At 41.1% G+C, this 12,822-nt stretch overlaps 1 protein-coding gene across 1 annotated transcript; it reads right to left on the bottom strand.

Moving 5' to 3' along the window:
* Positions 1–250: 250 nt before the first annotated feature.
* Positions 251–11,760, bottom strand: KLHDC2 (kelch domain containing 2). Its single transcript, XM_087824797.1, has 13 exons — positions 11,442–11,760; positions 8,445–8,524; positions 6,781–6,898; positions 4,845–4,960; positions 4,240–4,321; positions 3,976–4,059; positions 3,215–3,295; positions 3,086–3,144; positions 2,616–2,725; positions 2,144–2,216; positions 962–1,049; positions 810–862; positions 251–562 (listed from the first exon to the last, which is right to left on the bottom strand). The coding sequence occupies exons 1-13, from the start codon at positions 11,592–11,594 to the stop codon at positions 439–441; spliced, it is 1,221 nt and encodes a 406-aa protein (XP_087680923.1). The 5' UTR covers positions 11,595–11,760; the 3' UTR covers positions 251–438.
* Between the last annotated feature and the right edge of the window lie 1,062 nt (positions 11,761–12,822).

Raw genomic sequence — 12,822 nt, forward strand, 5'->3', positions numbered from 1 at the left:
GTGGTGCACACACAATACAGTGTACAGATGATGTGTTGTGGAACTGTGCACCTGAAGCCTGTAATTTTGTTAACCAGTGTCACCCCAATACGCTCAATAAAAGGAAAAAAAACCCACTTCATTTTAAGTGGTAAGAATAATTAGTATAATGTTTCTACAGATATCTTGAAGTTACCATAAAAGAAATATAATAACCATTCCCTGGGGTAAAAAGCCCAAGTATTAATTTTCCTGTTTTAAAAGAAAACAATTACTGGTGTTAAATACATTTATTGTAAACTTTGGACACAAAAATAGGTTCTCTAGGCCATTCACATGCACATTAAAACCAAAAAGCTGCAAAACTACACATTGCAAATAACTATACAAATGATGCCACTCTGATGTTCACAGAATTGCTGTCCATGCAGGGTGATCCGAGGCATTATCTATGAAGCCTTAAGACCCAGAAGTGTTGTTACTACCGAACCTCTGATGAACACTGTGAAGTAAGTGTTTTGGAAGGCAGTTCCACGAGTTGGCTAACATTTCCTTAAAGCAAATGACTGCTTCCAAGCTTAGCCTGAAAGAATAAGGAAAAAGAAAAATAATTTCACTTTACTGTTTAGAAGTACCCTTACTTGATGAGCTATTAAAATAAAAAAGAAACCATTTCCTTTAAAGATTTTCATAGGTACTGGTTAGCTGGGTCCATGAAAAAGCTTGTTGGTGCCCTTAAATTGTCCATAAAACTAGTTTTTCAAGAGCACTATTTTAAAGTGTTAAGAAATACAATTTGAAATACTCTTAAGTTCCAAGTAAAACGTTACCTTACAAGAGATTTTGGTTGAACTGAAAATATGAGTACTTCATTACTGTGTGCCTGAAAAATAGGTAAGAAGAACACATTAAATATCAAGTACTTCACAAGTAAGTTTCAGCATTATGATGAAGTGTCCTTTACCTAAGGTAGTATACTTACAGCTCTGTGATGGACAAGAAGGTTATTGGCACACCCACCAAAAACAATTACTTCTCCTTCGTCACTGGAACAAGCTGTATGCCATAATCTACATTTTAAAAAAAAGCTTGAGTCTGAAGTCGCCAAAAACACCAAACTGATCACTTACACTACAGAATAGACTGATGAAATAAAGACTAGAGTTCTTTAGCTCAGACCAAAACATCACAGTGAGAAGCAATCATCTTAAAGAAAAATAGCCAAAGCTAGAAAAATCAATGTCTATTTTATCTGGATGTTAGCATTTCTCTGGTCCAGACCTAATATGCAACAAGGGGTTTGAAATGAACAAACTAACTGTTCTCTAGGTTTCTGTTGGCAATAACTGTTCTCTAGGTTTCTGTTAGCAATAAAAATCTTAAGGGAGATGAGTGGTACATGGCCTCTTACTCTTTTCATAGGCAGGGCCAGTTAGCCTTACACAAATCATCTGAGGGATGCTGAGTCTGCCTGAGGAAACGAAGCATCTGAAAGCCTGATAATTCTATGGAAAGAATACTTGTGCCTAATGAAGTCTAGTGGCCTGACTGTACTTAGGTTAGAGGCTTAGGAAAAAATGCAGGCTGACATATCTAAATGTGCTTTGAACACCTATTTTGACTATCATTTTCTTTTCAGTCTTTGTAACATTTCATTTTGAGGTTAACAAAAATAACTGTTTAATAGGCTCTTCTGATTTGATGATCTGACTTCTTACTCTCTGTTACGCAGTGCTACTGAACATCTAATTGAAAGACCTTGATTTTTTTCCCCATATACATTAAGGTTTTGTAATTCTTTCCTTTCCAGTTCCTTTTTCTTCTTTTTAATGACAAACCTAGATGCAGTTCAGTTCACTTGGGTAAAGAGCTTGATTATAAATGTTAACTATATCAGTAATTTTATGATAAACAAAAGAAAAAGGAAAAATAAAAATCCAGTCCTGTTTTTCATACAGAGATGACGGAAAAGAAAGCAACTGATACTAACGTAACATTTTTTTTCTTTCGAAAGGTATGATGTTAAACCTTAGTGAATGTTAGGATATTTATTTGAAGAATGATGGATTTAATGCAGCCAAAGTTTCCTCAATCTGTCTGTCTTGTACACATCTATGGACCTCATATATTTAGTATAAGAATTACCTTTTTAAATAGTTCATACCTTGGTTTGTCAATGTAGGGATGATTAAACTGTATCCATTCATTTTTACTGATGCAGTAAGTCCAGGCATCACCTGATTGAAACAGAAAAAAGAACTTTGAAGTACATTATTCTACCAATGTGCCATTGATATTTAAAGGGCACAGCTTTAGCAAGAAAAATAAACCAAGATTGTGAGTAGATACAGAAAGTATATTTCCTTTTTTTCCTCTGCTTTTAACCAAATAAGCCCTTGTGTGTTACAGCCCTTTGGCAAGGCTTTTAAGTGTTCCAGGTCATTTCTTTACAGAATAGATGTATGTCATCGTATGAAAACAATTAATAGGGATATGTTATAGGATCAAAATGAATAGCAAACCTTCTGACCAACCCTATAGCCCTGACACATCTAAAACAGACTAATTTTTTCCACCTATATCATTATATATGAATGATATATAATGATTTCTCATCATATTTTTAAAGGACTTACTTAGTGGCTGTTTATCAGTGGTAAATCCTCCAAAGAGAAAGAGATGATCTGAAGAAACTGGTGTTAGTGAGTGCCAAGATCGGCCAACTGGGCATATACCTTGTGGAATTCTGAAAACAATAGCTAAGTTACAACACTGACACCTAAAAGCAGAGAAATATTGAGGTTTTCTTTTAAAACTTAAAAGGAATTAAAGAAAAAGAGACTTTAAATTTAAAAGGCTTTTTGGTATTAAATTTTCTTCGACAGTCAACTTTAGACCTTTTCAACAAATATGGAGCACATATTATGTGCCAGGCACATAGTTAATGGGAACTGGAAATAAAAAATAAAATTCCTCCTTTTAAGATCCAATGATCATGTTTATTTAAATTCATAGTCACAGAAAATTTAAGCAAGTACATAAGGGAAAAAGCCATTGAAATTTTTTTGAAAAACTTTTCTAAATAATTATCTAGCATGATACCTACAATTCATTCCACTCCCATGTATCCAGATTAAGATAGTGAAGATCATTCATTCTAGCATCCTAAAAAAGAATAATTAATTACCATTTTGAATAATTCAAAGCAAGTCATCGAAACTGTTCACATACTCACTCGATATCTGCCTCCAAACACAAAGCCTTTGTTTCCAACAGTTGCACAGGCATGAGCAGCACGAGGTGAAGGTGCTTTACCCTATTAAAGTCATATAAACAATTTAATAAGTGAACTTTTGATAAATACCAAAAAGAGTCCTCAGTATACAAAAATACTCATATAATAATGGCTAACATGTCTCAGGTGCTATGTTAAGTGCTCTGATGTATTAATTCACTTAATCCTCATACGTTCTACAGTAACAATGGTTTAGGTTAAGGATACTTGAATGACAAACCACTTTCCACATAAGAATATGCAAGGCACTTGAGCTTTTGAGCTGAAGTGCAGACTTCTAGTCAACAGCAGTACTAAAGGCTGACTACCAAAACAGAATTTTAATTTTATATTTTTGAGGTGTATCACTGAATAGGCTAGTTAATAAATAGAATACCTGATTTATTTTTATCTTTTAAAATAAAAGCTAGGACATTGTATCACATCTGTATCAGAGGAGAAAGAAACTGATATTTAAGTAACTTCCAATATAGTGCTAGGTCATTTAATTACAAATAATACCACTCAACATCTATTAGATAATGGATGCTGGGTTGGTCTATACATTCATCAAAGTTTTCTGAGTTCTAGAGTCCTTGAAGAATAAAAGCTGTGGCTCTCTCCAGAAAACAAGAAGAATGAACTGTTGATCTTACACCACCTCCCAACTTCCCTTCTCTAACAGTCTTGCTTTCATAATCCATTATTCTTCAGTAACTCACAGTAGTTATAGGCTGGCTCCAGATAAATGTTTCAGTGTCTAAAATATGTACATGATCATTCCATCCTCTTGGATGACTTGAATTCTACAGAAAATAGTAAGAATCTCTGAGTTATTTTACAATTACTTTACAAAGAGTGTTTGCAAAATTATATAGCCTTGGTCTGATTTATTAACAAAGCAAAATGAACAATACTACTACCAAACAAAATGTATTATTTCAACATACTAAGTAGGCCATATGCAAATATGAAACTTCACTTACCCAAAAAGATGTTTCATCAAATTCAAAAGTTCCCAATACTTTATCTTCAGGTAAATATCCATACCCTCCAAAAAATATTAACCTATTAAATAAAAAAAACAAGACACTGAAAATTCAAATATCCATAGGTTAGGATACAAGAGATTTTTCTCCTTTGTTATATGAGTTGCAAAGGCACCATTGAGTATATGCAAATACTCATATAATAATGGCAAATATGTCTCAGGTGCTATGTTAAATGCTTCGATGTATTAATTCACTTAATCCTCATTTGTTCTACAGTTACAGTGGTTATCAGCTAAAGACATTTGAAGGTGCCTGTCCAAGTGTGGCTTAGCCGTTGCGCAATGACCTAGGATCCAGGAGATCGAGGTCTGATTCCCAGTCAGGGCACAAGCCTGGGTTGCAGGCTGGATCCCCAGTCGGGCGTGTAGGAGGCAGCCAATCAATGACGACTTTCCCATCGTTGATGTTTCTCTCTCTCCCCACCCCTCTCTTCCTCTCTCTGAAATCAATAAAGATAATATTTTTTTTAAAAAGAGATATTTGAAGGCCAACCACTTTCCACATAAAAACCCAAACCTGTAGTGCTGCTGGTAACTTACCTGTTTTTATACACCCAGACACCAAGTTTGTCCTTTGACGACGGAGGAATTCCTTGGCAATCAATTCTTTCCCACTGTAATACTCTGTCTGTACACCTTAAATCCAGCATGTAGAACTGTCAGAAGCAATGATTTCAGTTAGATCTGGTTATGTGAAAGAAATTCAACCTTGGTATTTAATTTTGCTGTGATTTATAATAAGAATGTCATCTAATTCAGTACTTACTAAAAGTATGACCACAGACTGGCTGCCCATCTACAAAACTGTTACTGAGTCTAGATAAGGAACTTGTGCCAGAATATAAATTACCTAAGTCACTAAGCATCCTGTTTAGTTCAGCTAATTTTTTTTCACAGCCACACTTTTGGAGAAGGAATAGAAGTATATTGGTTTACATTCTGTGCTTTAGATAGGCACTCAAAGTTGTACTGATGTAGTTTATGGGTATCAGGATATTACCAAAAAATCAGACTCAGCAATTACACCTCCAAATTCAATTTAACAAACACGTGTCTACTTTAGGAGCTAAGGACAAATCTTAAAAGATTAAGTATCGGTCTATCTTTAAGGGTTCACATCCAGGTGCTTGAATAAATCTGACCACTATATATACTTTTTTTTTTTTTACTTAAGACTCCTAAGCTTCCTTTTGATCAAACTTAAACTCAACCCTAGCCACTTGCTACTTTAGTGACTAACATTTCTCTTCCCGCCCCTAAAAGCCACAGCTTCTCTCTCCCAAGCTTCCTCCTTGCACAAAATTATTTTTCTCCCTTTGGCCCTGAGAAATACATGGCTCAACTACAGCCTATAGCAGTGCCTCACAAGATCTTTTAGGCACAGAACCCTTTCTTCAAACAAAATCTTTAAGTAAAAGCTTAACATATAAAAACAAAAATGGTGCTACACTTGTTAAAATGGTGGCAGAAGGAGCAGTCTGGAAACACTGAACACCATTATGCTCCTCCCACAGGAGTCCTAGAATTGCTAGGAGCAGTTTGAAACCACCTCAGCCATATGCTCCATCTTACTGGGCTACTTGGCATTTCCATGAACAACATATTTGCTTACACCTCTGCATCTCAATACCTGTATCTTGGCTACCCCTTCTAACTGTATTATTCAATTAAAGCATCACCTCTTGGGTGAAGACTACTTTTTCTGTTCATCCTACAGATTCAACAATATTACTGAGCTATTACTATGAGCCAGGCTCTGTGTGTATCTGTACCTAAGCTACTGAAATCATTTACTTATAACATGTGTCCCTTCTAGAATGAGCTGCAAGAGGCAAGGACTGTATGCATCATTCATCTCTGAGTCTCCAATGTCTAACCAAGTGCTCAGCATATAAGGTGCCCTCTTAAGTTGCCAAATAAATGAATTTATAAGAGTCTACCTATATCATATGTTCCTTTCTGACTGACTTCATCTGTCTCTACTGGCCTGAGAGAACAACTGATCATCTTTTTCCTGTTTGGGAAAAACATGAACAAAGTTTGAATGACAGTATCTCATGGTGCCAGATCATAGGAATGTTAGTATATAAAATTTTGTCACTGTTAATTTGTCCTTATGGCTTTCTGAGTGGTGGCCTGTTATTTTTTACCCTGCCCCTCAATGATTACCTCGTTTTCATCTAATTTACTGTTATTCATCTAACACTCCAGGTTTCTAAAAGAACAAACAATTAGCTGCAAAGAACACAAAAACAACATAGGAAGTTACTGCACACAGGTTACCAACCAAAGTTGATTTTATAAAAGGCTTAGGTAAATACAAACTGGTAGACAAAATTCTGAAATGCACAATACCAAAATCCAGTATACATATTTTTTAACTGGGACAGGAATAATTGTGGGCTAACCACAGAAGTGTAAAGCTGTCTAAAAAAGAGTAAAACTGCCTTGAACCGTAATCCTTAGAAACACTAACCTTATTTGTATTGCCTCTTGAATGGTGTCCTCCAAACAAGTACAGCACCCTGTCTACACACACAGCACAGCTTCCTGACATAGAAGGAGGAACATCACCTTCAGTGTTAATTTTTCTCCTGAGGGGGGGAAAAGCAATGTAAATAAGCCTCCCAAAAGGGAAACGCAAAAATATTTTTATTTTTCTTCTAGTCCCACAATAAAGGGGGGAAAATAAATAGGCTGACTAGAGATCATATCTAGGATCTCATTTAGCTCTAAAATTAATTCAAAGAATGAGCTCTTTCCTCTTCATTCCACAGGCTATGACAGCTGGTCCTGCACATACGCAGAATGAGAGCTTCTAAAAGCCTCAGGGTCACATTATTCTAGGAGCACACCATTTTGTTTTTTAAACTAAACTGTTTGCTTTTTTATTTACATGGCCATAAGTGGTTATTTTGTTTTTGTTCTTGAGTGAGCCAGAAAAATTTCCAGCGTCCTAGTCCTGACAGATTAATTCAATCGGTGTTCTTTATTCAGTCACCTTTAGCCATTCAAATGAATCATTCAGACCTTACGTACTACTACAGGCACCTAAGTAGTACTTACTATAGGCCAGGCACTGCTCCGAGTGCTTTTGCATGTTTAACACATTCTGAATCTAATAAAAATGAAGCTGAATCAAAATTAATTAAGAAATAGAAGATTCAAAATATTAATAGGTCATTCACGGTCTTCTCACAATATCACTTTATATCAAGGTTTTACATTTTAGTAGGCTTATTTTTTTAAATTATGGGGCTGATTTTAAAAATATATGTAAAAAAAAAGTAGAATTCCATATGAAATGAATATATAAATTTATTATCAATTTATTATACTATAAATTTATTATAAATTTCCCATTCTCTAGAAAAAGATTGGCAAACAGCTCAGAAAACACTGATTAGCCATGTACAGAAATAATCCTCTTATGTTTAACTCTTAAATCAAGGGGGAGAACTATTCCAGTTCTGAGATCTATAACATGTAGTATATGTAAAGCACAAGTTCTCACAATGCAGACCACGGGGAAAGACTACTTTATAAATCTTCAAACATGGCTAAGACAGCCTTTTGAGAATCGCATTAATCCTGCCACTGACATACTCTTGAATACCACTGTTATAAGACTAGCAAAAGATCCTCTGAGAATATCCCTGGAAGGCAAATTTAAGTTAGTTTTGTTTTTTAAACAAAACATACTATTTCACGGAAATTTTAATGTTAGAGCTCATTAAAATAGTATACCACCTTTATTTCTAGTACATACAATCTATAATTTTTCGCATTCAAGATACCACATAACATCTTGAAAAATACTACATGGAACTTTTATTTTATTTCCATTCCAGGATCTGAAGCCTGTACTTCTATTTTAATAACACTATGATACTTTATGGAGCCCTGAACAGAAATTTCTTCAAGGGTCATAAAAACATTTAGTAATTACTAGTACTACTGAAGAGATGCTAAAAAGCATCTAAGCTTAACAACCAGGCCAAACTAGCACAACACTGCTTTCAGAACATATAGATAGCTTAGCATCTTTAAAATTTTTTATTAATTAGAATGAATTTTATAGGTTTCTTTTTGTTTGCAACATTATTTGAATGTTTTAGTCCCCCTTATAAATCCAGTTACCATCTTCCAGTCTCCATGTTGTAGATCCATAGTTCTTCTCTAGGCAGATAAAAGTCATATAATCCTCTGACTTGATTACTCTAAGAACCAAAAAGAAAATTGCAAATATAAAAAATAATTGGTATTATAAAGAGGCACTACTGTATATTTCTCATATCTATCTTATTTGAGATACTGAGAGTTAATGAAAAATTAAATCAGTCTGACAAGTCCATCAAATGCACAATCCTCCCCACCCCGTGCCACATACTCAAGGTAATGCTTACTATAGACAGCTCTTATTTCATGTTTTTGATAGAGCATTTGTAATGGTGCAGGAAGTTAAGAGATCACCAGGAAATCTCCCAGGCCATTTTATCCTGAAGAAACCATGCACCAAAGGTCAGTTGCATGACTTCAGGAGACATTACCTGTGCCATGGTCAGCAGATTAAAGGTCTGCCTTGGCCTGGCTGGCGTGGCTCAGCGGTTGAGCACTGACCTATGATCCAGGAGGTCAAGGTTTGATTCCTGGTCAGGGAACACGCCTGCATTGCAGGCTCCATCCCCAGTAGTGGGCCTGCAGGAGGCAGCCAATCAATGACTCTCATCATTGACAGATGTTTCTCTCTCTCTCTCTCTCCCTCTCCCTTCCTCTCTCTGAAATCAATAAAGATATATTAAAAAAAAAAAAAAAAATCTACCTTTAATTCCTTACCCACATTGGCACGTGATACATAGTTTTCTAGCCATTGTTTCTTTTGACCCATTCATTCTCTACCAAGATGCGGAGAGGGTAGCACTGCAAATATGTAAATATTAAGTCCTTATGCAATATTTTAAGTTCCTTGTTCTGCTCTATTTCCTTCAGGTAATAATTCTTAACAGACTGAGCATACCACATGCTAGAGCTAGCTGAGTGCTACCCATGGATTGGATTATTTAACTCTCACAACAACCCTTAAAAGTAGTTGGTATTTTAAGAAAACAGGTTTTTCGGGGAGGTGATTTGCCCCAGGTTACTTAGCAAGTGATGGTAGAACCAGGATTTTGCTTCCTTTCCTTGAATTGGCAACTTCAAGTGCTGCCTGATCTCTCCAGCCTTTGAACCTCACTGGCCCCTTTCTGAATAATGTCAACATACAGTAACCAATTGCAGTTCACTGAGAATGGGTGTCAGAGTCTAATAAGCTGGAGTATTACACAAGAATAGAGCACCTGGCCATGTAAACATTTTGCTTTTCCTTCCACCACTTTCAAAGGGAAAGGCTAGAAGACAGCAGGCTGACCAACCCTGAGCAAATCACTTGGCCTAGGGGGGGAAACTGACTACTGTGTGAGAAGCTAGGGTTTATTGCCTTCAAAACAATCTCCAAAGGCGTCCTGTGCCTACTCTAGCCAAAATGTGGATAGCCTGTTTTTGAACCACCCACTTAGTTCACTGATCATGCCTCTCCACCCTGCCTCAGTCCTCAGCATCCACTACCTCAAAAACAGCATCAGAAATCTTCCACCCTGGCAAGCCCACACACACACACCCAAAGGAAAGTCCCATTCCCTCACTACTTCTGATTTTTACAGAATTTTGAATAAAGTAGTTTAGACTTAAGTATGATTGATCAACAGGTTTACTTTTCTCCTTGGGAATTACATTTCAGTAAGGGTCCCCACATACCTACCCCCTTCCTCTTAACAAGTACCCTCTAAACACGTATTCATTGGAGGCTGAGGAAAGCACAAATTAGGATTGGCAAAAAAAATACTTTTGTGATTAAACTACATGAATTAATCAGGATAGCTACAGCACTTTATCCCATCTATCTTTTGACCCATCTCAAAAGCGGTCAACTATGATCAGATCAACTATCATGAACAGAAATGTACTGCCAGAGTCACAAAGCAAGTCATCAAAGGCACAGATGTAGTGGACAAGATTTCAATGAAATGAGAGACGGAGGGGATCATTTTTTTTTCCCAATGTTTTTATTGATTTTTAGAGAGGAAGGTGGAGAGAGGGGGAGGGAGAGACATCCATGCAAGAGAGAAACATGGATTGGTTGCCTGCCATATGCACCCCAACGGGGGACAGAACCTTAAACCTGGGCATGTGCCACGACAGAGAATGAACCAGCGACCTTTCCGTGCACAGGAGGTTGCTCAACCAACTGAGACACACCGGCCCGGCTAAGACCAAAAGGGACTAAAAAGAATGTTTTTGGTAGGAATGCATTAGAGCCAACTGAACAAATGAAATGAGACAATTCTAGAATGTGGAGTGTTACTGGGAAGTTCTAAAGAGCAGGAGAACTAGTGGGCAAGGTTTAACGCGGGCTGGGATTCCCCAGGCAGAAACAGAAGAAATGCAACTAACTGGCTCTTCACTGGTGACTAATTACATTATTTATCATTGGGGGTTGAAGGTGTCGAGGAATTGTTGACACTTTTGGTTACCAGCAGAGCTTTTCCATTAATTTTAATGGAAGTTTCTTCTGAGAATTTTCAGCCGTTTCTCAGCTGGAACCAAAAGGAAAACAGCTCTAAAACGTTCGAACAACAGAGGGACGGCATCTGCACAGGTGGAGGTGATCAGGGGACGGGCGGGAAGGTTAAGCCAGGCGAGGGTTCCTGCGGCCTTGCGGCCTTCCAGGGGTTTTCCTACACCTGTCACCCCGCAGGTGGCCAACGGGACCGGTGGGCCCCATGACCTCGGCTCCACACACCGTCGCCTCTTACACACACCCCAACTTTTAAATAAAAACACGGCAGGTCCTCGGGCGGCGCCCAACGTGCCTTCGCCCAAAATAACGGCCCGAGGTCAAGCAGAGGCGGGGGCGCGCGGCGGGGCGGGGCGGGGAGAGCCGGCCGCGGGAGCAGGAGGCCGGCGAGACCGGGGACGGTCCAGGCGCTCCTGGGGAGATTCCCACGGGGGGGGGCACAATCAAAACCCGCGGGCAGAGTCGCGACGTGGGGGCGCGGGAGGCGCCGCGCCGGTCCGCCCGCCGGCCCGGCCACCACTGACCTTGTAGCCGCCCCAGACGAACATGTGGCGCCCGTCGCCGACGGCTACGTGGCCGCTGCGCTCGGCGGGGCAGGCGAGCTCCATGGACTCGCAGCTCTCGTAGGCTGGCCCCGGCAAGTCGTCCGCCCGCAGATCCTCGTTGCCATCAGCCATCTTGAGGCTGCACTTTTGTTCACTCACAATCCCCACGGCCGAGAGCGGGGAAAAGACAAAGGAGGCGGGAGAAAGAAATGAGCCGCGGCGAAAGGGACGGCGTTGAGGCCGCCGCCTCGCCGCCCGCGCTCCGTCCGGCCAGCTCCTCCGAGGACGGGCTCCCGGAGGCCGGGGTCGCGGGCGGGGCGGTGCGAGGACGGGGCGGGAAGGGGGCCCGCCGAGGGCCGGGGCCAGGCTCCAGCCCGTCCGCCCCGCCCCCAGCCTCCTCACGCCACCGAGGCTCTTGTTTACGCCGCGGCCGGAACCGCCTGTTCCGCTAACGCCGCGGTCGGCCCCGGAAGCGCGGCCAACGCTCAGCGCCCCAGAGCCGGTCCGCCCGCCCCCGCCGCGCTCGGCGTCCGCCGGAGGCCGGGCCCTGGCGCTGCGCCCGAGGACCTCCCGGCGCGCGGCGCCCTCCCCGCCCGCGCTGCGAGGCCCCGGCGCTGCGGCCGGCCGCCTCAGGCTCGCTTTCCGAGGCCGGCCGGCGTGGCCCCGCGGCTGAGCATCGGCCTAGGATCCTGGAGCTCGCGGTGGGATTCCCGGTCGGGCACAGGCCCGGGTTGCGGGCTTGCTGCCCAGTCGGGGCCGTGCGGGAGGCAGCCGGTCAGTGACGACTCTCTCGTCACTGATGCTTCTCTCTCTCCCTCTCGCTGAGATCCGTGAAGATGTATTAAAATAAAATAAACATCCTTTTTAAAAAAGGACTTGGTCTTCCAGGAGTTCTCCTCAAAGGCTGCCCCGCCTGGAAAGGGGTAGTGAAATGGCCCAGCTGGTGCGTTTCTGTCTCAGCCTCTCCGGGAAGCCATCCCGGGGTCGGGTTTCCCTCGGGGCCGAGGGGACGCGCCTCGCGGCTGCCCAGCGCCCATCGCGGCGCCCGAGGCTGCTTGAGGCGGCCCCGCGCCCCGCCACCCGCTCTCTTCTGGCTCAGCCGACAGCTTTAGTTCGGAAAATCGCCCGAAAAGCGTTTCAGAAGCCACCGCTGCCGTCAGGCGAATCCTGCTCACACACACAGTTTTCCATTCTATGATACATTTGAATTAGGTCAAGAGCAAATTCAGAATTCTTACAAAGCTGATTCCTCACCTGAAGCAGGGCCGGACTAGAACACACCTTAGATCCCTACCCTAGTGGTGGCTCTGTGCCTGGGTGAGTTTGGTGAGTGGAGGGCTTTATTACTCACTCTTCCATC

This window comes from Miniopterus natalensis, chromosome 1 (genome assembly GCF_054644295.1).
Source record: "Miniopterus natalensis isolate mMinNat1 chromosome 1, mMinNat1.hap1, whole genome shotgun sequence".
Lineage (NCBI taxonomy): Eukaryota > Metazoa > Chordata > Mammalia > Chiroptera > Miniopteridae > Miniopterus > Miniopterus natalensis.

Excerpts from the sequence above, each read along its gene's own strand:
- KLHDC2 (XM_087824797.1), bottom strand. The coding sequence starts at position 11,594 with ATGGCTGATGGCAACGAGGATCTGCGGGCGGACGACTTGCCGGGGCCA. Across the intron at positions 863-961 it reads TTCTTGTCCATCACAGAGCT|GCACACAGTAATGAAGTACT; the intron begins GTAAGTATACTA and ends CCTATTTTTCAG. Across the intron at positions 563-809 it reads CAACCAAAATCTCTTGTAAG|GCTAAGCTTGGAAGCAGTCA; the intron begins GTAACGTTTTAC and ends TTATTCTTTCAG.